The sequence below is a fragment of the Sarcophilus harrisii genome, chromosome 1 (assembly GCF_902635505.1).
Source record: "Sarcophilus harrisii chromosome 1, mSarHar1.11, whole genome shotgun sequence".
Lineage (NCBI taxonomy): Eukaryota > Metazoa > Chordata > Mammalia > Dasyuromorphia > Dasyuridae > Sarcophilus > Sarcophilus harrisii.
In genome coordinates, this window is record NC_045426.1 from 170,920,337 (window position 1) to 170,946,310 (window position 25,974).

The window sequence follows — 25,974 nt, forward strand, 5'->3', positions numbered from 1 at the left end:
ATTGTTGACTCTATAAATTGCTGCTGGAGATATATACCCAATAGTCATATATGTCAATATTGATTCTTCACACTTTTGGGGGGCAGTTACTATTGACAGGTCAGCATGTAATTTATTAAGTCCTAAAATTGTAAACTAACTGAAGGGTGGGATGGGGGAGGATGAGAACAGAACCTACTGACCAGGGTAGGTTGATGTGGGATGCTCTTTACTAAGAAATTCAATTAATAGACAGTTGTTTTGTACTAGCAGATTCACTGGATGACGAGGGCAAAAATAAAACTAGTGATGAAATCACAGGAGCATCTACAAACTTTAAGATTTTTCTCAGCGTTCTTTTTCTAATATACTTATTTTTCCAAGTAGCAGGACATCCAATAAATAAAAAGTTCTAAATAAATAATGAAAATGTACATTTAAGGTAATAGATAACTAACATTTTAATACCCTGAGGTACTGACATGTAAAAAAAGTTACAAAATTAAAATAGTCTTTCATAGTTAATATTTACAACTGTAATACACATTTTCATCAAGTTAATTTTCCTAGTCCATTATTTTATTGCCTAATAGTTTACATTTTAATAAAATAGTGACAAATAAAAACTATTGATTACTTTGTTAATAACGAAAAAGCAAACTCTTTAGGGCAACTAACCCAACTTCTAGATGTATTTTTTTTTCTCCCAGCAGTAATCTTGAACAATCAAAATATATATAAACTTAACTTTATAGAAAATTAAACTTGACTAGTATTTTTTTCAGTGCCTACTTTGTACAAGGGCTACTCACAGATGGCCAAGCATACAGAGTAGGAAGGGTCACATTGAGCTGGTGGTGCCATTCAATATTGGTCAAACAATAATTTTAAACATTAAAAAAACTTCCACAATTAAGAATGTCAAGGTTCTAATAAATGAAGCATTAATTTCATTTGTTCTAAGTTATTCCATTCTGATATATATATGTATGTATGTCTGAAAGGAATCAGAACCACCTTTGGAAGATTCCAGATTCTGGTGAAAACATGGACCTTGGGATATACTTGGACTACTGGAGGTATAAGAAAGGAGAGGCAAAATATTCATACTCAAAGTCTCTCTTAGTATGTAATGCCCATAGGGCCACTAAGGATAGAAGTCAGTGTGAACTGTGAAAACCCAATGATTTTAACATCTATGAAACACCACTGTGGGCAAGGCACTGTCCCAGGCAGGGGGGTGCAAAGACAGAGACCCTCCTCTTCAGGAGATTATTTTCTAACAGGGTGAGGGGACGAAAATGTGACACATACACAAATATAATACAAAATGTACACACATAAATACAAATAGAACATAACAGGGGCAAAAAAGAGGGTCAGGAAAAGTACTCTAAAGTCATCCAGGAAGGAGAGAACACCTTCAGCTTGAGGATAAAAAGGGGTGGAACTCCAAACTAACCATTAAACATAAGGATTCTCAGGGCAGGGGCGAAGAGGAAGCACATTACAGACAGGGAGAAGATCTTTTGATAAAGTACAGAATTGGAGAAATAACAGTTGAGTTTAAAGAACAGCTAATCCAGTTTGGCTGGAACACATGAAGGGGAGTTATGTGAAGTCAGGCTAGAAAGGGAGGACCCTTACCTGGCTGAAGGGCCGACATAGGGATCCTCTACATGGCCCCAACGAGCCTAGGATCACAGGTCCTTTTAGACATCACCCCCAGAGTAGGGTAAAAGTTGTTTTGGTTTCTGCCAGATATTTAATATTTTCTTGTCCTTGATAGTAAGGGCTAAGAGCATAAAATGAGAAATCACAATTTCTGGTTGGCTACTTAAGACTTGAAGATTAAAGAATTTTATAACAAGGATGCTTTAGACTTCTTCCACTTGTGGAAACAGATGACAACTTTGGTTAAGGAAAGAAATTCATCTTTTGATGGAAGGGAAAACCTGGGGGACAGAAGTGTGACAATACAGATACTACTAAGAATATCCTAGGGGTCTCCCCTATTAGAAACACTATTTTAATATTACTTTTCCTGAGGACACCTTCTAAAGAAAAAGGTGTAATTTTCTTCAGAAATGAACATTTCATTCTAAATAAAGGCACATACTGAATTAAAAATTAGAGGTATTTGAATGGAAACAAACCTTTTAGCATTCATACAGATTAAAATGGTCAAAAGCTGGTTCCCAATAGCAACCAATTCTAGATATATCATGAAATTCATAAGGATATGGCAGTAAATAAATAAACACATTAACAAACAAAAATAATTTTCAGATAAGGTTTAGGAAAAACCTTGTATATTCCAATTCATAACTTTATCATATTCCTGAATTCTTTGTTTTATGTGAGAAAGCTTATTCTTCAGGTATTCACAACGTTCTTTTTTTTCCAAAAATGTAGGATCCTGTAAGAAAAACATCAAATATTTCATGATTAAATAAACCTTTTTGGCTTCTCTGAGACAAGGAAAGACAAAAGCAAATGTAATCTGGAAAAACATCCTTTAGATTAGTCTTCTGTAAATGCCTAACAATGTCTACCAAAAACTATCTACAAGTAACCTAGTAACTTTTGAGGTACCTGCCTTTTATGAAAAGGGAGTCAAGTCCTAATAGAAAGTGGAGTGAATTAGGGGCAGCTAGGTGGTGCAGTGAATAGAATACCAGCCTTGAAGTCAGGAGGACCTGAATTCAAATTTGGCCTCAGACACTCAAAACTTCCTGACTGTGTGACCCTGGGCAAATCACTTAACCCCGACTGCCTTAGCCCCCCCCCCCCCCCCCAAAAAAAAAGAAAAAAAGAGTGAATTAGGAACTAGGGGATCTGTATCCAAGTCCAGGTTGGAGTATTTACTAACTTATCACCCTCTCAGTTTCTTCATCAATTAAATAAGAATAAGATTATAAAGAGAATTCCTTGTAAACTGTTAAGTACTGTATGTGTATAAGCTATTATTCTACTTATGCATGAGATTAACTAGGAGAAAGAAGAAGAATGATTCAGAGCACTATATATTTCTATATAAACCATGTTGTTAAGAAAAAACAAAACCAATAAGCAAAGTGGAAAACATCATGTTTTAATCTGTACAGAGTTCATCTGTTCTTTCTCTGAAGGTGGATAGTATTTTTAATCACAAATCCTTTGGAATTTCGCAGGACTTTCATTTATCAAAGAAAGTTTTTAGTATTAGTGTTTCTTCCATTCCTAATTCTTTGCATCTATGAAACACACACACACACACACACATATTTTATTCTCATTCTTTGATTTAAGGGACTTCAGATTACTGATCAATGTACTAAACAAAGATGATCCCAAAAGACCAAAGACAGCATGCTACCCAACTCCTGCCAGAGAGGTGATGATTTCAAAGTGCAGAACAAGACATATACTTGATATATCCAATGATATGACCAATGAGGGATTCTACTTCACTTGACTATGCATATTTTTAATGAAAGCTTTACTTTTTACGTTTTGTTACTGTTTAATTGGGAGAATTGTAGGAAGAAGAAATAATAAATATTTTTTAAAAGACCAAAAAATGTTATTGAAAATATGTAAATATATACTTCCTGCTTCCCTAAATAATTTGGTTTTAAATCACATACAAATAATTAACATTCCATAAAACAGCTGTTTGTCCTAAAAGTCAGGTTACTTGTCTATTCAGTAGCAGTTAAATTATAGTAGTTAAAATTTACAGTTATACTTACATTCTTTTTCTTCTTAAATTCTTGAAGAATTCTGGAAATTCTTTCATGTTCCTAAAAATATGATTATAAAATTGAATGTGGGAATGTCTTTATTAGAATTAAAAACTTTTTTTTTCTATAAAGGTTATATAATAAAAGCATTTTCATGACATTCCTGCCCCCAACCATGTAATTATATTAAATAAAAAAATGAGAGCACTAGCCCTGAAGTAAGGAGGAGCTGAGTTCAAGTTCTCAGATAAAACATTTTCCTAGCTGTGTGACTCTGCACAAGTCATTTAACCGCCCACTGCCCGAGAGAAAGAGAACAAAGAGAGAAAACCTTTAGTCTTAATATTCTTCTAATTTTCTTGCAAAAATTTATTCAAGATAAATTTACTAAGTGTTGACTGTGATCAGAGTAAAATGTGCCAGGGGTAACTCAGAAGAGAAACTTCCAATCTTTGGGGACTATTGTGCTATTCAGAAATTTTTCAGTCATGTCCGAGTCTTCACATGGGACTTTCTTGGCAAAGATACTGAAGTGATTTGCCATTTCCTTCAACAGTTCATTTTAGAATTAGGATTAAGTTAGGAAACAGGCAAACAGATTAGGTGACTTGCCCAGGGTCACAAAACTAGGAGTGCAAATTTGAATTTGAGAAGATGATTCTTCTAGACTCCAGGTCTGGTGTTCTATCATTGCATCACTTAGCTGCCCTTTTTGGACAGGATATATAATCTAGTGATATGTGATTATCTTCTACTCTATCATATTTAAATTTTTCTTCTGTTAGAATCTGACATGGCAATTTTTTGAAATAAAAGGATTATTCATCATCAATATAGTATGTGCTGTGAATTATTTCCTAAATAGTGATGAATTTGATATATTACACATATTCTCTGGTGTATAGTTTTGTTAAAATGGCTAACTGGGGGTGGTGGTGGGGGAAGTAGGGTGATTAGTGAAGAAATTAGGGGTACTGTCTGTGGCTAAATCCCTTGACAGGACTTTTCTCCGATTAAATATTTCCTTTAGAGAAGATAGAGACAAATCAGTGTAAAATCTAATCTGCAAAAAAAAGCTTATTTGGAGAGGATTTTACTATTTTTAAAAAACAGCAGACTGGGAAGAATGGGAAATTACTTAAGTATATTTTAATATAAAATAAAAACAAAGTAACTTCTATTGCAAAGTGACCATTTCTTCAGAGATGATTTTTCAATATGATGTCCCTTCTAAGGAATCTTCAGTGACTATTTTTTTTTGGGGGAAGTGGTGGGGTGAAGCAATTGGGATTAAGTGACTTGCCCAGGGTCACACAGCTAGTAAGTGTTAAGTGTCTGAGGCAGGATTTGAACTTGGGTTCTCTTGACTTCTTCACTGTGGTATCTAGCTGTCCTAATCGACTATCTTTAAGATAGATTACACATTTTTGTCTGACATTTAAAGCTCTTGACAATTAATTGATAATCTCTAATCTGCCTTCTGAGGCCAATTATACATTGCTCCCTCTCATACCTTTTTGCCAAACTTGGCCCCTCACTCTGTGCCACAGATGGCATTCTATCTGGTTTTTTTTTTTTTTTTTTTTGGCAGGCTATCTGCCATTCTGGGAATGCCTCAGCTGCAGGAACACATCCTTCAAGGTCTTTCCTGATTCCCCCTGGCATTTATGACATCCCACTTCCCCCCATTATTGCATATTTATTTTGCATATATCCTGTTTTTATTGATCTATAAATGTTATATCCCATAAGCTCCTCTTGGGTACTGGTAATATCTTAAATTTTGAATGACTGATACAAGCCATGGGAATAAGCTATGTTAGTTTCTTAAAATAGTTATTTCCCTGTGGAAGTATCACTTGTATTCAAAAGACATCCCCTCATGGTAGAAGTCACCAGAGTTTCCACATCTATGATATAGTCTTCAAGGCCCCAGGACCTACTTCTCTCATGACAATCAATATAGGATTTTTGTATGGATAAGATGGATAATCACAGTGCTGCACTGGGATACAGAAAACGTTAAAGGATTGAAAGGCAGGCTCCCATGGAGTCATTATGGAGAATATGGCCAAGAAGGATCCAGCAGATGGAACACTGTGGGGAACCAGGAAGACTCATCTTCCTGAGTTCAAATCTGGCCCCAGACACTTCTTAGCTGTATGAACTTGGACAAGTTACTTAATTCTGTTTCCCTCAGCTATCTCATCTGTAAAATGAGAAGGAAATGACAAATCCCTCTAGTATCATTGCCAAGAAAATCCCAATTGGTATCATGAGTAGGATACGACTGAAACTACTGAACACCACCACCCAAGGAGGTATGGGTAAATTGTGATCTACACCAGCTTAGCCAATATTTCTATAGATGAGATTAAGGACTCATTGAAATATTAAGTAGTTAAAAAAGTAAATACAATTATTATTTTTTACTTTGATTATACTATAGCCTCTTAGATTTGAATATTTACTTGCAAGACTGTTAAATAACAAAGAATATAACTATTACTGTTTTTTTTTTTTTTTTTTTGCTGAGGCAATTGGGATTAAGTGACTTGCCCAGGGTCACACAGAAGTGTTAAGTGTTGGAGGCCATATTTGAACTCAGGTTCTCCTGACTTCAGGGCTGGTGCTCTATCTACTGCGCCACCTAGCTGCCCCTATTTCTGTTCTTGAATAAAAATTCATCTTCCTCTCACTGAGCAAAGATAGATCTTGTAATCAAAAACTTACCAATTCCTTCAGATTCTTTCTAGTTTGAAGCTGCCCAAAAAGCCTATGAGACTTATCCCTACCTGGGAATGAAAGTGAGCAACCCAGGCCCTGATGTACAACCCCACCCCATTTATTATTGATTTTTTCTTCCTTAAAAAAAAAAAAAATTATTAAAAAACAAAAGACATGAACATTTCAAAAAAAAAAAAAAAAAAAAGAACAAGAAATAGTGTATGTGAACTATGCTCTTCTGTTTTATAATTTACTTTTTAAAAAAAGGATATACTGGACTTAAAAACAAAATTGCCTTGCTTGTCTGTGATCTTCCTTTCAGAAGGAAAACTTCTGAACTTCCATCAGAATTTCCTTTTTTGATAATCTAACATATATATATATATATAAAATATATATATATATATATTTTTATTTAATAGCCTTTTATTTACAGGTTATATGCATGGATAACTTTACAGCGTCTAACATATATTTTGAAAAAATATTCATTGACTTGTTTTTTCTACTTATAATCACTACCCACTAATTCCATATCAACTCTCACTGAAGTTCTCTCATATCAATTAAGTCTAGTCATGGTACTATTTAACCCTGATTACTATTTGCAACTTCTTTGCCTAGGTCTGAGATGAATTCCTCTTCTTTGTACCAGTGGACCTCCTGAACTTGACCCTTTCTTGCATTCCTAACACAGATCCCCTCTTTCTGCTTAACTAGATTCCAGGTCCTACCTAATTTTCTCTTAATGCCTAAACAAAAATTTCTAATCTCTGCACACAACCAGTTTAGGTAAATCCATTCACAATTGGCTGTATGTACATATAAAATCCCAGAGCAATATAAAGGCTGCCCAGTAGGACTGCATTCAAGACCCTCCACGATGTGGATCAAAACTATTTTCTGAGTAACTCTCTCTGCTCCCTGGAATGCACCCCTCCTTCTCCCAGAATGCCTGAAATGCTTCAAGGCTCAGTTTAAATAATACCTCTGGTAGGAGTCCTTTTCTAATCTTCCTCTCTGCTTTTACCTAATTTCATCATTTTGTATCAACTTTGCTATGGGTATGGATTTCTTTTCCTGACAGAATTTAAACTCCTCCACATCAAAGACTAGTTTCCTTTATATCTCTGTCCCTTCCCTATTCCTTCCCAGCCATCAAAGACTAGTTTTCTTTATATCTCTGACCCTTCCCCATTCCTTCCCAGTCTCAGCACAGCACAGGCATAAAGGAAGCACCAAATAAATGGTTGTTGATGGATTAGATTACTTCCTATTCTCTGAATGTACTTTGTCCTCCCTTGATACCTTTGTAAATAGAATTCCCTGTGAGTAGATACTCTCACCCACAGCCCACCCAATTCCTATTAACTATAATCTTTAAAGTATCTTCTAAGATTTTGTTAAGCCTTTTTGCTTCTCATCCACAAATGAGATTTCTTCTATCTTTGAACTCTCACACTACTTAATATCCTTATCTACTTATTCATTTCAGCTTGTCAAAGAAGCTAGAGTTATATGATTTGCCCAAAGTCACACAGCTTCAAGTGTATGAGTTATTTGAACTCAAGTCCTCCCAACTCTAGGGCCAGCCTAGTGCCCTCTCTTATATTCTATTAGGATAGTTATAGGAATACAAGTTTTGTTTCTTACTACTGGACCATAAACCATATGAAGGTAGGGATATGTATATATAACACAGGATCTAGTAGTGACTTGTAAGAGGCAGGTTTTATTTAAAAGCTTGAATGCTTGAATATTCTTACAATTTAAGTAGAAAAACAAGTGTGATAACTGATGAAAAAAAATTATAATAGATTTGGCTTTGAGGTTAACCTTGCCACATGACCTTACGATGTAGTTTGAAAACAGATCTTGACCACTTCTTTCCCCTCCCAAATTAAAATGATTTTCTTAAACTCAGAGGACAGAACCAGAAATAGAACACTATAAAAGTATGATTTCCATTTCTATCTACATAATCATTGATTTTTTTCTTTGGACGACCACAGGTACCTTCTTACCTCTCTGTTTTCTGAGTGATGTGGCAATCTGCTCATCACTGCATCCAACTCATCAAATTTTCTGAGGACTGCTTGGACTTCAGCATTCAGTTCTTTATATTCTGAAAACTGGTCTTTGAACACAGCTTTATAGCGTTCTCGCTCATCATCTGACTGAATCACAGGGTATTTTCTAAAGGAAAAAAACCCCCACAAATCTGTAAATTGGCACCAATACAAGTAAAAATGGTGGTTTTGCCCTACTCTTTAACAACTATTATTTAAACCTAAACTCAAGGAAAGAACTAACAAATTAAATATAAATCAGTAAAGAAATGATGATGGAAGAAGTAAAAACCACAAAATGGAAATTTATTACAATTCTAACATAAAAAGCATTTTCAGAAAATGTACTCACGCTACATAATCTGGCATCACTATGGGTTTAGGAATATGTCCACTTGGGATGTGTCCACTAAGCAGTTCAGGCTTTATTTTTGCTGCTCTCAACTCTTTGAAATTAACTTCTGATTCTCTTTGTCTTTCATCACTGCTGGGCATTTCATGCTGAAATTAAGATTACAACAATTTTTTTTTTTTTTTTTAAGAAAAAATACTTAAGATAGAATTCGTGCTCAGCAAAAAGAAAGAGGAAGGGGCAAAAGAAGAGTTCTAATATCTCATTCATTTAGCAATCAATAGTTCATTTTCATCAGAAAAGAATTCTGAAAATTTAAAATTTAGATTTGTATTAGACTTGAAATTCAGTGAGAGTTCACTATTCAAACATTTTACTCCCCACAAAATAACTGTATATAGTAGAGATAGGTAGATATCTTCAACAATTTAAGATTTCTATCCTGACTATCTCTAAAAGGATCTGAGGCAGTTTCAAAGATTAAACATTAAAACAATAGAGAATTACATGTCACCAGGTACTTGAGATAAAGTGATTAACTACCTGAGTCCAAATATGTTATTTGCTGCATAAGTTCAAATGGGCTACCAAAAGGGGTAAAATACGTTGGTTTATTTAACTCTTGTCTTCTGAGAAAAAGAAATGTGACAATACATTAGATAATAAATATTTACATATTATGAGAAAACACTGTTGGGATTATGTAGGTCAACATGATGACTGTCTTATTATGTTGATATATAACTGAGGTATGTGACTCTATGAGAAGGTAACATGGTGACTGTTGATGGAGTTAGAATAGGAGTGGGAGGGGGAGACAGAACCCTTCTTCACCCAAAGCAGGCCAGTGATGTTGGCTCAGAACTAGTTTCTAAAGAACAGAGTGGGCTTTAACCCCCAAAAAATAAAATTATCTATTCAGAAAAAGGATAAATATGGATGAAATGATGCAAAATGATTTTGACTAATAGAATCTTTTTTTTTAAACAAATAAATATTAAGTTTATGTTGTCCATAATAGGAAATCTCAAGTCACGCTGTAAAAAGTATGCAGAATTCCCTTGTACAGAGATAAAAAATCTCTTAGAAATCTAGCCCTAAGTCTCTACCTTAATGAGAAGAAAGTTACTGGATCTATCTCTTAACTATGAGAACTTTTACTTAGCCAAATGTATCAGGGAATATAAAATTAGAGGGGGCAGAAAGGAAGGAGGAAAGGAGAGAAAGAGGGAGAGGGGAAGAGAAAGGGAAAGGAAGATAGAGGGAGGAGAGAGTGAAAGAGGGGAGAAGGAAAGGAGGAGGGGGGGGAGGAATAGAGAAATAGAGATTCAGAGTGAGAGCTAGGAGCCACTAACCAGGGGTCAGAACTCATTTAGTGTTATTTGCTCCCTCTTTCCTTCTAGACTGGTCCCTGTCCTCTGGACAAAATTCTGGACACTGGTAAGTCTAGAAGATACAAAAGTACCTTCTAGACTTACCAGTGTCCAGAATAGAGACATATTTGAACTATCATTTTCTTCTTGAATAACATCATATTCTTGAGCTAGAGAAGGTTTCCAGAATTACTTGAGATAAGCTTTTGATAATTTTCAGTGGAACTAAGACCGTCCTCCATTCTCGAAGAGAATCAAAAGACACCACCATTAGAGTCAGTTACAGTGTGTCTCATTGTGACTGATGAGATCAATATAAGTTATAATGCTCTGCCACAGGTTGGACACAAATAGTCCCTCTGAACATTTGGGGTGGACTCTATAACCTTGAATTATCAGTTATCTCTCAAATCCTTAGTAATCTTATCTAATCTCTAGGTTCTTTCCTCTCCCTAGAAGCAAAAAACAGCTATTCAATCAGCAAATATTTGCTGATCACATAATAATAATAATATTAATAACAATGTTTTCTATGTGGCAGAATCACTTTGCTGTAAAACAGTAATAGTAACAGTAATGCCTTAGTATTTACAAAATGCTTTGTACATTTTCTCTCACAGTAATATCCATCTTGCAAATGAAGAAATGGAGGTCTCTGTGTTACACAGCTAGAAGATGAGGCAGGAATTCAGGTCTTCCTGAATCCAAGTCCAACACTTTAATTAAATACACCATTCTAAGGAGAAGTCTGATTGGAACAAGGAAAACAAGAAGATTAAAAATAAAAAGGAAAATCAGGACTCTGAAAAATATAACTGATGAAAAAGAAACTTCTATCTGAAACCAAAGGGGCTTTTTAATCTCTAGAATAAATGACTCTAGGTCCCTAAAAAAATAAGATTCTGTCTGTCTAAGGTGACTGGAAAAAGACAGTGTCTAAGGATCCAGGTGGAAGGGCCAGCAGTTCAGATAGAGAATGATATTAGAGAGCACATGGAATAAGAATTCTTAATCTAGACCTTGGTTTTAAATCTTTTGTATTTCAGGGGCAGCTAGGTGTGCAGTGGATAAAGCTCCATCCCTGAAATCTGGAGGACCTGAGTTCAAATTTGGTCTCAGATACTTAACACTTCCTGGACTGTGTGACCCTGGGCAAGTCACTTAAAGCCAATTGCCTTAGAAAAAAAACCCAACCAAAAAAACCCACAAACCTCTTCCAATATAATTCATTTCCTTTGTAATCCTATGTATTTTATCTTACTTAAAAACATTTTTTGCCATTGGGTCCATGATGCAAAAAAGTCTTATGAATCCTCCTCTTCCTCCCCTCCCCCCCAGTCTAGTAGATATAATTATTCACAGAAAAAGGAAATGGCAAATCACTCAAATAATTTTGCCAAGAGAACTTCATGGATAGTATGGTCCACAGGGTCATGAAAAATGAGACAAGACTGAATGAACAAACAACAAAAATCTATGTCAAAATAAACGAATCCCTGCAAACTCCTATTGACAATTTATTTCAAGTTGAGTTTATAACCTAAAATTCCTTCATAGTATATTAAGAGTGAGGAGTTAACCTGAGCTAGTAACTGGTGCTAGAAAAACAAACAGAAGAATTGAGGATGCTACTGAAAGTCAGGAATGACTATAATTCTCATCTGGTCCTGGGGCAAAACATTCTCCCTCTTTTCTCCACACTATATCTTTTAGTAATAAAACTACAATTTTTAAAAAGTTTATTTGGAGCTAGAGAGAAGAAAGGAAGAGAAAAGCTGAGTTCAAACAGCACAGGACTTGACTAGTCAACTGTATATGAGCCTGGGTTTTCCTATGAATCATACTAGATCATTACTTAGTATGTCTTTATCTGGCCAAAGTACTTTATCTCCGGAAGCCCCAATTTGTTCATCTGTAAAACGAACAAGCTGAACCAGAGCATCTTTAAGCTCTCTTCCAGGTCAAAATTCTATAAACTAATGTACCCAAACAGCCCATACAGATAGGTGGCTATGTTGACAATTGAATAAAGATTCTTATTCCATACTTTCTTTGTATACAAGACATGGGTATTTGTTTTAATGTTTTAGATTAATTTTAGCTCATTTCAAAAACTACATGTTGTGACCAGTCAAGAGCTAACAGCATGTATTGGATAGCTCAGGACAAAAGTTAAGTTGAGCTCTCAAACTGGTCTACGGGAAGGTGAAGGAAAGGGGAGGAGGCATGAGATTTGTGGAAGGGGAAAGGAAGACTAGATGCTATGGGGTGGAAACAGTGAAACTGTTGAACCTCACATAGTTAGGGGCCATAAAGCAGTAGGAACACCATACCAAATAGAGAATAGGGTGCTCTATAAATTTAAGATGGTGAAGGGAACATCACAGTAGTTAAATCTGGTTTGCTATTCACCAGCAGAGGAAGAATTAATTGTGCCTGAATCCAAGTCAAAACATACTATTTTTCTCTTCTTTTTTTTTTCATGTTTTAGTTTGTTTTCTTTTACAATATGAATAATACACAAATGTTTAACATGATTTCATATGTATAATCTATATAAAATTGCTCATTGTCTTAGGGAAAAAAGAGGGAGAAAATTTATTTTGAAAAATGAATGTTTAAATTATTTTTGCATGCAATTGGAAAAAAATATTATTTTAAAAAATTAATGGGGGGCAGCTAGGTGGTACAGTGGATAGAGCACCAACCCTGAAGTCAGGAGGACCCGAGTTCAAATCTGGACTCAGACACTTAACACTTCACACTTCATAGCTGTGTGACTCTAGGCAAGTCACTTAACCCCAATTGGCTAAGGAAAAAAAATCTTAAGAATCATAGTTAAGTTCTCTTTGGGTCAGGACTGTGCGCTGATAATTCAATCAAAAAGCATTTATTATTAAGCATCTATTAGTTGCCAGGCACTGTGATAAGAATTAAGAATAAAAAAAAGCAAGCAAGCAAGCATTTTTATTCTCCAGAAGCATTTTAAGTGCAGAAACAATATGCAAATAACTATACCCATATAATATATATAATGTAAATGAAAAATAATCTCAAATTATTAGCAGTCAGGAAGACTCATGAATCTCTACTTTGAGATATCCAAAAGGTAGCTGGGAATGTGAGACTAGACCTCAAGAGAGAATGATGTTATAATCAGATTTGGGATCCATCTATGTAAAGATAACCACCGAATCTATGGGATGATCAGATAGTCATTGAAATGAGACAGTATAGAATAAAGATTCTTAACTTTTATTGCGTCATGGACCCCTCAGATAATCTGGTGAAACCTATGGAACGTCTCATAATAATGTTTTTAAATGCACAGAGATACACAGAGTATTTTAAAAAGAAAAAGGAGTTGATTTTATTGAAATACAGTTATCAAAGTATTTAAAAGCAGTAACATTCTCTCCAGGTTAAGACCCCCTAGTGTATCAGAGAGAATGGGGACCTGAAGACAGTCTTAGGAGAAACCCACAGACACAAGGAATGATCTGCTGAAGATCCAGCAAAGGAGAGTGAAAGGAAAACAAACAGGAGGAAAACTAGGAACCAATACAGCAATATGATTAATATCCAAACAGAAGAGACTATCCAAGAGAAAAAGGGGTGATCAGCAGTGTCAAAGTTGGCCGAGAGGCCATGTGGATAAAGGTGGTGAAAAGATGAGTGGATATGGGAATTACTTGGTAATTCTGGAGAGAATAGTTTCATTTGAATGATGAAGTCTGAATCCTGACTGTGGAGAGTTTAGAAGTAAGAGGAAGAAGCAGAAGCAGCAAAGGATTATGACTTCCTTAAGAAGATTACTGGAGGAGGGGAAGAGAGAGAGAGAGAGAGAGAGACAATGTATGGTAGCAGGGATGGTTAGGTTAAGTGAAGAATCAAGCAGGATTCCTGTGCTTATGATTTATTTGTTAAGGTCAGAGCTGACAATCTATTTTGAACACCTAATAGTCTAATTAGTATTTCTGTCTGGTCAGAAGGCTATCCTTTTCCCAAGTAAAAATAGACTGTTAACGGTACCTGTCTAATTTTTTCCTCAAGAAAAGAATTTTGATTCTGCTTAAATACATAGATGAGTACTTCAAAGTTCTAGGCAATGAAGCAGAGTTGAAGCTACAAAATTTTATAAGTGTTACTAAATTCATCTGCCTCCAGTATAAAAGAACTCTAGAATAGTCTCATTGGAAACTCTGATTTTATATAAGATTATATTCTTTTTGATTGGCCCACATAAGACTAACTATTGCAAAACGTAAATAACTCAAATGAGTTGGACTATTGATTGGTGTTACATGTTGCTACTACTAGTACTAAAGAAGATAGGCCACATTTAAAGAATATATTATTATTACTTTTATCATGTTCTCATCTGAGGTAGTTCTGATAAAAAGTCTTAGGACAACTGATATTACTCTTCTAGGCTTAATATTCTGCAGCCAATTATTTTTATTTAGAGTCTTCAAATTTACAAAGAATTTTCCTCACAGAAATGGAAGTATTTTTATCCCCATTTTACAGATGAGGAAATTGTTTATGATGACAACCAACTCAGCGAAAAATTCTGAATCCAAGTCTTAAATTCTAAATTCAGTAATCATTCCATTATACCATGATGCAAATGTAAAAGAATACTCGGTTAAATACAACTATTTAAATTTTAGTACAGTTGACTATAGATTGTCCTGACAATAATTACCTAGTACTTATGAATTCATTCATTTTTTTTCTTTTAAAAAAATCTGACTTATCAATGTCTCTTATTTTTACATCATTATATTTCTAAGGGAAAAAAAATCACCAATTCTTAAAATTCCCTGAATCGAACCATCTCTTGTGCAAAAGAAAAACAATTAAAAAAGGCTAATACTGTGACCACATTTTATGATGTGTACAACTTTCTGTCCTAGAAGCTTCTATACTATGAGAAGTATAATTCATTAGCTATTTCTCATGATATTCATCTTAATGACATCATTTTTCATCCTACTTAATTCCCATATATTAAAACACCTCACCCTATTCTCTTTGAGCACAATGTGTAGGGAATAAATGGTATTAGAAAACTTTAGGGCAATCTTTCTTCCTACTTAAATGTTTGTTATTTCATGGTTTCTTTCTTAAATCATGTCAGCTAGGTGGTGCACAGGTATAGCAATAGACCTAAAGCATGGGCAGGTCATTTATATTTTCTGCTTCAGTTTCTTTACCTGCAAAATGAGGATAATAATAGCATTTATCCTCTAGGTTATTTTGAGTTTATAATAAAATGAGATAATATTTGTAAAGTATTTTGCAAACTCAAATGTGCTATATAAAACACCAGCTATTTAAACTAATTCTCTCATTGTCTTCTCCATTTAAGGTTGACTCTTAAAATAAAAAAACAAAAAAATTTTTTAAATGTCATTTGTTCTCAGTCACTTCAAACCATCTCTCCACCATAAAAACTTCCTTTGTTATAGAAAACAATTTAAACAAAACTACCTGATACAGAGACATTAGTTGATAATACATAACAGTATTCTCTTTCTGTTGCTGCTAAAATCTCTGCAGTGAGGCAGGGTGTGTGTGTGTGTGTGTGTGTGTGTGTGTGTGTGTGTGTGTGTGATATATATATATATGTGAAGTCAAGTTTTTCAGGTGAATCTGGATCTAGAGATGAAAGGGACCTCAAAGATCATCTTGCTCATTTCATAGATAAGGAAACAGGTTTATCAAAGTTAAATGACTTGTCCATAGTCATTACTGGTAGGAAGTAGCAGTTGGGATTCCCACTTGGATCCTCAGATTCCAATCTCACCATTCCAGATTGCCTTAAACAGGTTTGTCATCCTGTTCATTTGACTTCTTGATCTGATTTTTAATTAAACAAATTATTCCTTAAAAATAGTCAAGAGAATCTCTTAAAGGATTATTTTGTGCAGATTATTTTCCTTGACTTTTGATTTTATTTACTTGAATTACCTCCCAAATAATTACAAATATATATGTTCTACTTTTCAAGTGTTCCTCATCTGCTATTAATTAGGAAAAGTCAAGTGCAAAATGGGTACTTTGAATCTATACATAAACCAGCAAATTAAAATGGCTTCAAGACCTCTCCTTATTTATGAACTCCAGATTTTGAGATATGAAGGCTTAGAAATGCACACCAAAGAACATGAACTGATATGAATTACAGATGGTAGGTGTAATACTGTGTTTCTTTACTTTAGCAACTCCCTCATAATACAGTCTTGTCAGCAAATACCAGATTTGAAATATCAGAGGGGCCACATTCTAAGTTGAAACAAGCTGCTAAAAGTAAAACACTAAAATAAATTCATGTCCTTCTATCGGCCTTTTTCCTTTTAAAAAGCAAAGGAAGAAACAAGGAGAATGGTTTGGATTTTATTCTAAGAAAGAAGAGCTCAGAAATGTACAAGCGAAAGAAACTTTTGGAAAAGTTGTTAAATTAGCCAAGTATTTTGCTAAGCATTTTACATACATTACACTCATTTGATCCTTACAACTACTTTGGGAAGCAAGTGCTATTATCATTCCCACTTTATAGCCAAGGAAACCAAGGCTGGCAAAGGCAAGCCATTTGCCTACAGTAGTCTTCCTGACTGAAGGCCTAGCACTCTATCTTGGAATTTATAATTAAGATAGATCTACTTTTGGTTAGATTTTGAAAGGAGATCTATGAAAGATAGAATGAAGGGCATGTGTCCAAAGATAGATACAATATGTTGGCATGGATTGGGGAGAACAGTATTAGGAAAAGCTAAACCCAAGAATGAACTGAGGTTTATAAAATGTGCTAACAAGAAGAACAAAAAAAAGGTGAGATGTGGGTCAAAAAAAAAAAAAAAGTTATGTTTGGAGCAACAAGAGCAAGGAAGGGATGAGTTTTCCTGCATAAGAATAAGATAGTATAATGGTAACAGAGAAGAGAACTTAATTTGTTTCATTTTCCTTGATGGGGGAAAAAAATTCACACTGAATAAAAAAATAGTAGGGGAAATATGATTTTTAAAGGGATAGAAGCCCAAAGCAAGTGAAAAAATATAAGTACTTTTTTTTTTTGGTTCAGAGCCAAGGAAATCCATAAATTCAGTAAGACTGTTTTCCTTTATTATCCTGTGTATTTTGTGCAATTAAAAGCATTATCCTAAGAAGAAATCTATAGACTTTCTCCATGAGCCAGCCAAAGAAGTCCACAACAAACAGAAGAGAAGAAAGAAGATCCCTTATCTTAGGAAGCAGACTAAACACCAGAGATCAAGTCATTGCAGCCAGAGGGAATGCGAGGCAGGACCTGAAACCAGATTTCCCTGACACAGATCTTCATGCAGTGTTTCCTCTCTAAAGGAATAACTAAAGTTCTTTAAGTGAGTTTAAGTTTCATGAATAAGAGATATATTGTTTGCCTTCCCAATGAGAGGGGTAGAGAGAGAGAATTTGGTGGGGGGTTTTTGTGAGGTAATCAGGATTAAGTGATTTATCCAGGGTCATATAGCTAGTCAGTGTCAAGTGTCTGAGACTGGATTTGAACTCGGGTCCCCCTGACTCAAGGGCCAGTGTGCCCATCCACTGTGCTACCTAGCTGCCCCACAAGAGAATTTGGAATTAAAAAAAAATGTTATTTGTTTTTGCTGAGGCAATTGGGATTAAGTGACTTGTCTAGAGTCACATAGCTAGTAAGTTTCTGAGGCCAAATTTGAACTCAAGTCCTCCTGATTTTAGGGCCGGTACTCTATCCACTACACCACCTAGCTGCCCTCAAAATAAATGTTAAAAAAAAAATTAAAAGTGAGTTTAAGTTTCTAGACCTAACCGAATCTCCTATTACCACAAGAACTTATAAGAAAGAAAAAATAAACAAGCATTTATTAAGAAAGAAGGAATGGCGTTTATTAGATTCCTATTTATTAGGTACTCACCAAGTGCTGTTCTAAACCTTTTATCAATACTATTTGCTCCAGCAGAGGTGATTCTAGAAACACTATCCATTATGTTTGAGGAATTATGAAGACTAGAAGAAGTGTTATCAGACTAGAGATGGCCCAGTGGCCTAGTTTTAAGAATGGGGAAAAGGAAGATCTTGCAATCTAATGGAAAAATTATAGATTATTAAAGAAATGATTTGAAAATTTATGTAAGAGAATGCAGCGATGGACAGAAACGATCAAGAATTTACTTGTCAGAGAAAGTCTCTGAATTGTTAGATTAGGAACATGCTTTGGGGGAGAGGTGGGGGAGGAGGTATAAGAGGCTGGAATGTCATGGTGATTTCAATAAGATTTTTGGTTGAACTTGATTTCAACAAGGCATCTGATAGTCAAATGATACTAATCTAGCCATTTTCATGACAGCAAAATTTTCTTAAGCACATAAAGAATACAAGTAACACTTTTTTACATTTTAATTCAATTAGGCATAAATTGATTCACTTTTAAAGCATGAGCTGAAGTTATTTCATTTTTGCATTTTAAAAAATGTTGAGAATCTGTGTTATTGAAAGAATTGAGAATATAGAAGACTTTGGAATTATCATACAGGAGATAAGATCATAATTTTAAAAAAGAAAATATTGTATAGTTTCCTCTACTTTTGACATGAGATAGGAAATAAATATCATTAACTATTCTTACCACTGTTCTTTTAGATGTAATACAGGGTTCATTTATCTGAAAAGAAAAAAGCAAAAATAAATTTCCAAAATAATGTGAAGACATTCTCTAAAATATTTATTCAGGGTTTAAATTTCAATTACTTAGACATCAATTATCTAGTTCAGAGGAGTCAAATTCAAATAGAAATGGATGTCCATGGCTGCACATTGACTTAGAAAATTACAAATTAACATTATCTATGATATATTACATTTTTTATTTATTTTGTTAATTATTTCCCAATTACATTTTAATTTGTAGGCTAGGAGGGATAAGGGGTGGCCATCCTGGATTTGATATTCTGATCTAGTTTATGAATGCTGTTTACTATAAATTATAAAAAGACATCTATTAGGTATTTATTATATGCTAAGTCCTGGAACATGGATATAAAAGCAAAGATAGTCCCTGTCAACAAAGAATTTATCTTTTAATGGGGAAGAAACTCAAAAGGGGAATGGAAGCCAGGCTCTTTGGCTTGGAAAGATAGATATAGTGAGTAGGGCCATAGAGAAGTAGACTGATACGCTCCATTCAGGAAAAAGAATATACTGGATGTGATTATGGTTTCATAACTGGAAAAGAAGTAGTGGTCAGCATCAGTGAAATTGTGGCAGAGATGGTTTGAGGCAAGGAAATGAAGTCAAGTATGATGGATGATTTTTTTCTAAAATGCTGATTAGGGAGACGCAGCCAGGGGATAAGCAAGGACCCAGAGCAAAAGTTTTTATTCGATTATAAACAGGGCCTGTGTCCTGAGAGAAAATTTGGAACCCCATTTTTGAAAAATTAATGTTCAAAATTATCTTTACATATAACTGGGGAAAAATAAAATACCACTTTAAAAACAATTAAAAATATATTTTTGATTGTTTCCATAACTCCTAAGGTACTGCTCTTTACACAGTAAAGTGTGTTTATTTTTAAAATATTTGCTGGAATTCTGAATAAATGAATTAGGTTACTTATTTTACTGTTAGGCATTTACTTCATCCCTGCTGAGAAGAAAGTGGGTAGTAGGAGGAGGAGGAAGAGGGAGTTGCCACTATATTGTCTGTCCTCTGAATCATTGTATCTGTCTGATGTTTAAAAAGAAAATGACAGTCAAATGATACTTAACTGAGACTGCTAACCAAACTGACTATATGTCCTCTGAGATTCTTTCAGGCTATACATCTATGATTCTATGATTTTCTCTTTGATTTATAAAAATCAAGTAAATTCTCAGGAGAACAATGATATCCAATTTCTATCCTAAGATTTGAAAATGGGCCAGCTAGATGGTACAGTGGATAGGGCACTACCCCTGAAGTCAGGAGGACCTGAGTTCAAATCTGGTCTCAGACATTTAACTATTTCCTAGCTGTGTGACCCTGGGCAAGTAACTTAATCCCAACTGCCTCAGGAAAAAAAAATTGAAAACACAACTTTCTGACTACTTTAGGAAATAATTTATTTTGAAGAATTCAGCTGAATTGTAAAGTTGGGGATACTGACTGAAGAGCTGAACTGAAGTTTGTTTGTTAAAATAAAGACTTAACTATAGACATCAATGATCCATGTTATTATTGGCTTATATTATCACAAATAATTAGTCTGTCTAAATTGTACAAAAAGTCAACAGAGGGGGGGAAAAAAAGCTTCGGATCATTCCTTATATACCCAAACAAAATATCATAACTTGGCTAATTCTAAGGCTCCTTAGGACAGTGAAACCTGCTTTTTACCAGTGTCTTGATACATGGATTACAATTTAGCTTCTATCAACCACTAGTGTAACCTTGGGCAAGACCCTTCTCTTTGTGTTTCTATTTCCTTCCTTACAAAATGAAGAGTTTAGATTAGATTTTATCCTCCAACTTGGCAAGTTAATATAAAGAATAAAGTGAACAATGCCTTTTTGGGGGAAAGCACAAAGTGAGTTCAAGCCTTACTAGGAACTAGAATACTAAGTCCTGAAATTAGTACCAATAACTTAAGCAGAACACCTGGAAAAGAATATGTACTCAGATTCCTCATATTATACAAAGTGATTATTTTCAAATTATTCAAAATTTTTTAGATGAAGTTACCCATCAAATTAAGATGACTATGCCAGCGTGGGTTAATGATAATAATAGGTGTCAGTTTTCAGATGTATTGTTAGCTCTAGCCATACTATATATTGTATGCAGTTTTATCAAATTGTGTTACACATCTTGGTGTTTGCAATTCTGATTGAAATGAAGATAAATACTGACTCACTGGTACAGGAAATTCCAATAAACATACTTCCTTAGAGGAAGAAAGTTTTTTTCAGTTTATAAAAGTGTCCCTTAATTTTTTTTTTACTGTGGTTCATTTAAAGTAATTTCAACAAAGAGTTTTTGCTATATGTTGTTTGTTTTCAAAATTTAAAAAAAAGGGCTCCCAGAGTGCCCTAGCAGATATTTTCATAATGTCTTGATAAATGAAAGCAGTGAGTAGTTAAAAAAAATGCTCCATAACATTTCTAAGAAATTTTAGATGCAGCAGCATCTATTTCAATAACTACACTGTTTCAGAGAATCTCAATTATCCAATAACTTAGCAAACTAGAAGTGATAAATAGTACATCTACATAATTTGATTTAACTAAATGCAAAATTTTCTTAATGAGTCAACTATCAGTATTCCCTTAAGAATGTATTTGATTTTCATATTTCAAAAATAAAATCATAGGTTTAACCCCGGAAGGATCCTCAAAAATCATATAATTTATATAGTTAACAACCTCATACTCACCTGAAATAAAGATAAGCATGATACAGAGGATAACAATACACTAAAAACTGTTGTTCACTTTCACAGTGGTACAATGTTCAAATACAAGAACGGACTAAAAAGAGTGCCGTGCCATATAAGCAACAAAGAGAAAGAATTTCTATACTCTGGAACACAATTTTTTTTGGCTGCATTAACAGATTTATTCCTTCTGCCCTGTGGGACAATATGGAACTAAGAAGTGGATGCCTTGGTATAGGAATATTTAGTGATAACTGTCAACACAAAAGGCAATAAATAACAGATTAACACTTTCAGATTCATCTGACAACAGTTTTATTACTTACTCACCCTTTGCTGCTCCATATACTCTCTGTGCCTTCTTGCTGCTTCATGTCTCCATAACTTTAGGCAAACTATAGCACTAATGAGATAAACAATCATTGTGACGAACAAAAATATCATTGCTGCTATTTGTCCTCCTTCTACTCGGCAAAATGATGCATTTATTGGTGTATTAAATAAAGGGTAGTAGCAGAGTCCACCCCGGTTGGTATCATTTACATAGATTATGGCTGCAGACATATACAAAATGAAGAGGGCGATATTAATTCCAAATTCAGTTAAAGGCCACCAACTAGAGTCCAAAAGAATGGTCCGATAGTACATGGACATACCAAGAACTAGAACAATAATGGTTGTAATCCAAGCTAGCCCAGCAACAACAAGTATGAAAGGGGTTTTGGGGCCATTGTAGTAGTAGCCTCCATACATGCTGCCCAGGCCACCTGTGCCCATACCATATGGCGGTGAATATCCAAACAGGTTATACCATTCATTGTCCTTATGTATATAGGCTGTGACACAAGCAAAGACACCTGCCCCTAAGAGCAGCTCCACAACACCAAGGATTCTCAGTAGTCCTGCCCATGACTTCATGTAGGAGTATCTCTGGTTGTACTCTTCCACCTTTTCGCTGTAAGTTAGGGCTGTTTGTGTGTGCCGTCCTAGGGATCCATAGGGATCCTGAGGGAGAAATGCTTCTGTTTCTTTCCGCGAACTGTAAGTTCCACCAGACTCTCTGTATGGATCTTTATGGTCACTGGGGTAATTTGATCTTCCTGGTGAGGCTGGCGGGGAACATTCAACACCATCAGAAATATATCTAATGTCAGACACAGGCCTGTCCCATTCTGGGTCACTCCTTTTCCCTTTGAAGAAATTCTTCCAAGAATCTGGAACAAACCTCCTTACAGGTTTGATATTTGGAGCTAGAACAGGTTCTTCTGTGTCACTTGAATTAAAGTCTGGGCCAAATGGTGGCTGTAAAGGGAGAGGTGGAGGTGGCAAAGGATCTGCACTCACAGCTAATTCACTGTCTCTAAGACTCTCGAGTGTCCTCATTGTATCATCTTGATAGGAGTCTACTGGAACATCATCATAAATCCTGCCTGGGTTCCTAGATCTTCTCTCAGGCACCATGCCATTTGACGACATTTGTGATTCTTACACCTATTTCAGAAAATCAAAGTCACATATTATGCATAGTCATATTCTCCTTCAGTTCATCTCTTCCAAAGTTCTTTTTCTGTTGATATTGTGAGGATCAAGAATTGAAATGTCTCATTATCAGAATTTAAGGCTTGGCAATTTTATGAAACAGAGATAGCATGAGATGCAAATTTATTCCCAAAATTTTAAAATTAGTCCTAAATTTCAAAATGTAATTTGAAATATTTGCATTTGTGCTCTCTATAAAACAATTTTTAAAATTTAGGCATTATTGTAAAATAAAACAAAACCAAAAAACCAAACCTATTTCAGATGACCCTTAAATACTATTTTTAAAAGTATCTACAGAAAAACTTATGTTCTCAGATGTTGAAGTAAAAAATAGAGAGTATGATTATATCTGTAATTTGATAAGTCAGAAAACAATGCTCTTTTCAGTTATCTCACATTTCCTTCTTACCAAATTGGGAAACTATTCATAGTGCAAGAAATCAATTTGTCTTAAACAGGAAAGCTAATTAGGGGATCTCTCTACCTTGATAAAATCACAAGTTCATTAAAAAAGGTAACAGCATAACTGTTCAGCATAAAATAACAAAGATAAATATTTGACACTTCAGATTTTCAAAAATGAATCCTTGGTGAGAAATCAACTCAGACTAAAAAAAAAAAAGGTAACAAAAAACCACATCAATCAAAAATTACACAATTTAAAAAACATAAACTTTGCTCCCTATTCTGAAGGTTACAATAATGGGGCTGTGTTTAACCAGGAAAAGGGAGTACCTACAAAATGCATTACTTTCATAACAGCTTTTGTATGATCTTCCCAAGAGCTGCCTTTTAACCCTCTCCGTAAGCCTAGAGAAAATACATTTCAGGAATCAACTGAAAGAATTCATAAAATCAGCATTTAAGTCCTCTTAGAGTAAATTTCTTAATTGAAATTAGTCATCTGGATTCATCCAGGAGAAAATAGTTTGCCAAATATCAGTTTGTGAAATTATTAGTGAAATTATTTGTAAAAGCATAAAAGAGTAGTTGGTCCATTAACTACTGTGCAATTCACAAAGTTTAAATGAAGGCTCATAGAGCTTAAAACATTTAAATTCTTAAAGGGGTCCAAATGGGTCAATGACTCAGTATTTGCTTTTAGGCTGTACCTAAACCAACCCACTTTCACCTGTGCATCTGGTCTTCCCCACCAATTCTTGCTGAGAAGTCCTATTAGAATTAATATAAAAACTAGCTAGAAGGATTGAGATATCATCTGGTTCAGCTCCCTCATCTTAGGGAGAGGGGGAAAAAACGACCCAAAATGAGAAGGGACATGTTTTAAATCACTGGGATTTGGAGTACAGTGGAACAATACGAATTAAACTCTTCATCTGGATATTTTCATCGTAATTGCGAGTGGAGACTCGAATTAATTTCTTAAATATGCACGTATCCTATACATTTCCTAAGGGCTCTAAATAAATGAAACACTGATTCCATTCGAATTTGGTTCAGGAATTATTCTGGTGTTCCAGTTGAACAGTTTTCAAATTTGGATTCAAGCTTGCGGTTCAATTCAGTGTTTTTAAAAACAGGTTCACCATCCAAAAGCAACAGGCCCATTGGCATTGTTTTTTGTTTTGGTTCTGCATGTGTTCCCAATCTCTAAAGGTGAAATCTGTTTTAAGTGTAATAATGATGGGTTAGTGTATTATCTCTTGCTATTCTCCCACGAAATACCAGCGCCTTCCTCCAAAATAGCAAGGAAAGATCCACAGATTTCAGTGTAAAACAGTCAGGTCCGTGGGAAACGCCTCAGATTTTTCAGTATTTCAAAGTTCAAGGACAACATACTTGGTAGTTTCTGGTCTCAAAAAACCCCCCACAGTTGTAAGGCCAGAAAGGACCTTCCTCAGAAGTATCTAATGCAGTGATTGGAGGACATCCAGGGGTCTGTTAGGTCAAAACTATTTTCGTAATAACTTTTTTTAATGATTAAATATGGAGAGGCTAACCCACACGGACAAAAGCACTCGGAGACTTCGGGAGCAGTTCCGAAGGCAGAAACGTCCCCGCCACCTCTTTTTTACGGAGGAGGGACGCGAACCCCACGGACTTTAAGGGCACCCGGCTCAGCAAAGAACTCGCGCCCCGGTCCTGAGCCAGCCACCGGGGGCTCTTTCCAATGGCTCATGTGGGCGCAATTACAGGAGTGACCCTGGAAGCTTAGAAAGGGTCAGCATTCTGAGGCAAGCGGGTCCGAAAGGGACCCTCATTTCTGGGCCCCTGCAACCCCTCGGGTCCTCGTCTTTACGGCCCGATCGGGGGACGGCGGGTCTGGGGCCCGGGGGTACCTTTTCACTGTGTCGGGCCCCGGCGGCCCCTGGCCAGCCAGTGGGGAGCCCCAGGGGCCGGCGCGGGGGCCCGCCCGACCCTGCCCCTGGCCGCCCAGGACGGGCGCGCCCTCGCCTCCGCAGCAAGCGGATGCCCCGGGAAGTCGCCAGCGATCCCTTCTCTCCCAGCCCGCCCGCCCGCCCGCCTTCGCCCGAGGACCCCGGCTCCGCTCCGCGCAGGCTTCCTCACTTACCCGGCAGGCAGCTCCGCGGCTCCGGAGCAGCCGGCTGCAGCGGGGGGTGGGTGGGGGTTGCGGGCGCCGGTCCCGGTCCTGGGGCCAGGCCCGCCCCGCGCGCACACCTGGCCCCCAGCTCCGCGCGCACACCTGGCCGCCCCACCCACGCGTCCCTCTCGCTCGGCCCCTTCAGGGTCACGTGGGCGGCTAGTTTCGCCTTCCCCCTACGAAACTCGCCTGTGCCTGGGAGGGGGAAACGC

The 25,974-nt window shown here is 35.9% G+C and overlaps 1 protein-coding gene across 2 annotated transcripts; it reads right to left on the reverse strand.

The window, feature by feature from the left end:
- Positions 1 to 422: 422 nt before the first annotated feature.
- Positions 423 to 25,959, reverse strand: MARVELD2 (MARVEL domain containing 2). Of its 2 annotated transcripts, XM_031966901.1 has the most exons (7): positions 25,733 to 25,955; positions 21,988 to 23,148; positions 18,874 to 18,909; positions 8,853 to 9,001; positions 8,456 to 8,627; positions 3,714 to 3,764; positions 423 to 2,398 (listed from the first exon to the last, which is right to left on the reverse strand). In XM_031966901.1, exons 2-7 carry the CDS (start codon positions 23,131 to 23,133, stop codon positions 2,276 to 2,278), a joined length of 1,677 nt encoding a protein of 558 aa, XP_031822761.1. In that variant the 5' UTR covers positions 23,134 to 23,148; positions 25,733 to 25,955; the 3' UTR covers positions 423 to 2,275. The 2 variants fall into 2 exon arrangements, with proteins under 2 accessions (XP_031822761.1, XP_031822766.1); XM_031966906.1 differs by lacking the exon at positions 18,874 to 18,909 and having other exon boundaries at positions 25,733 to 25,959.
- Between the last annotated feature and the right edge of the window lie 15 nt (positions 25,960 to 25,974).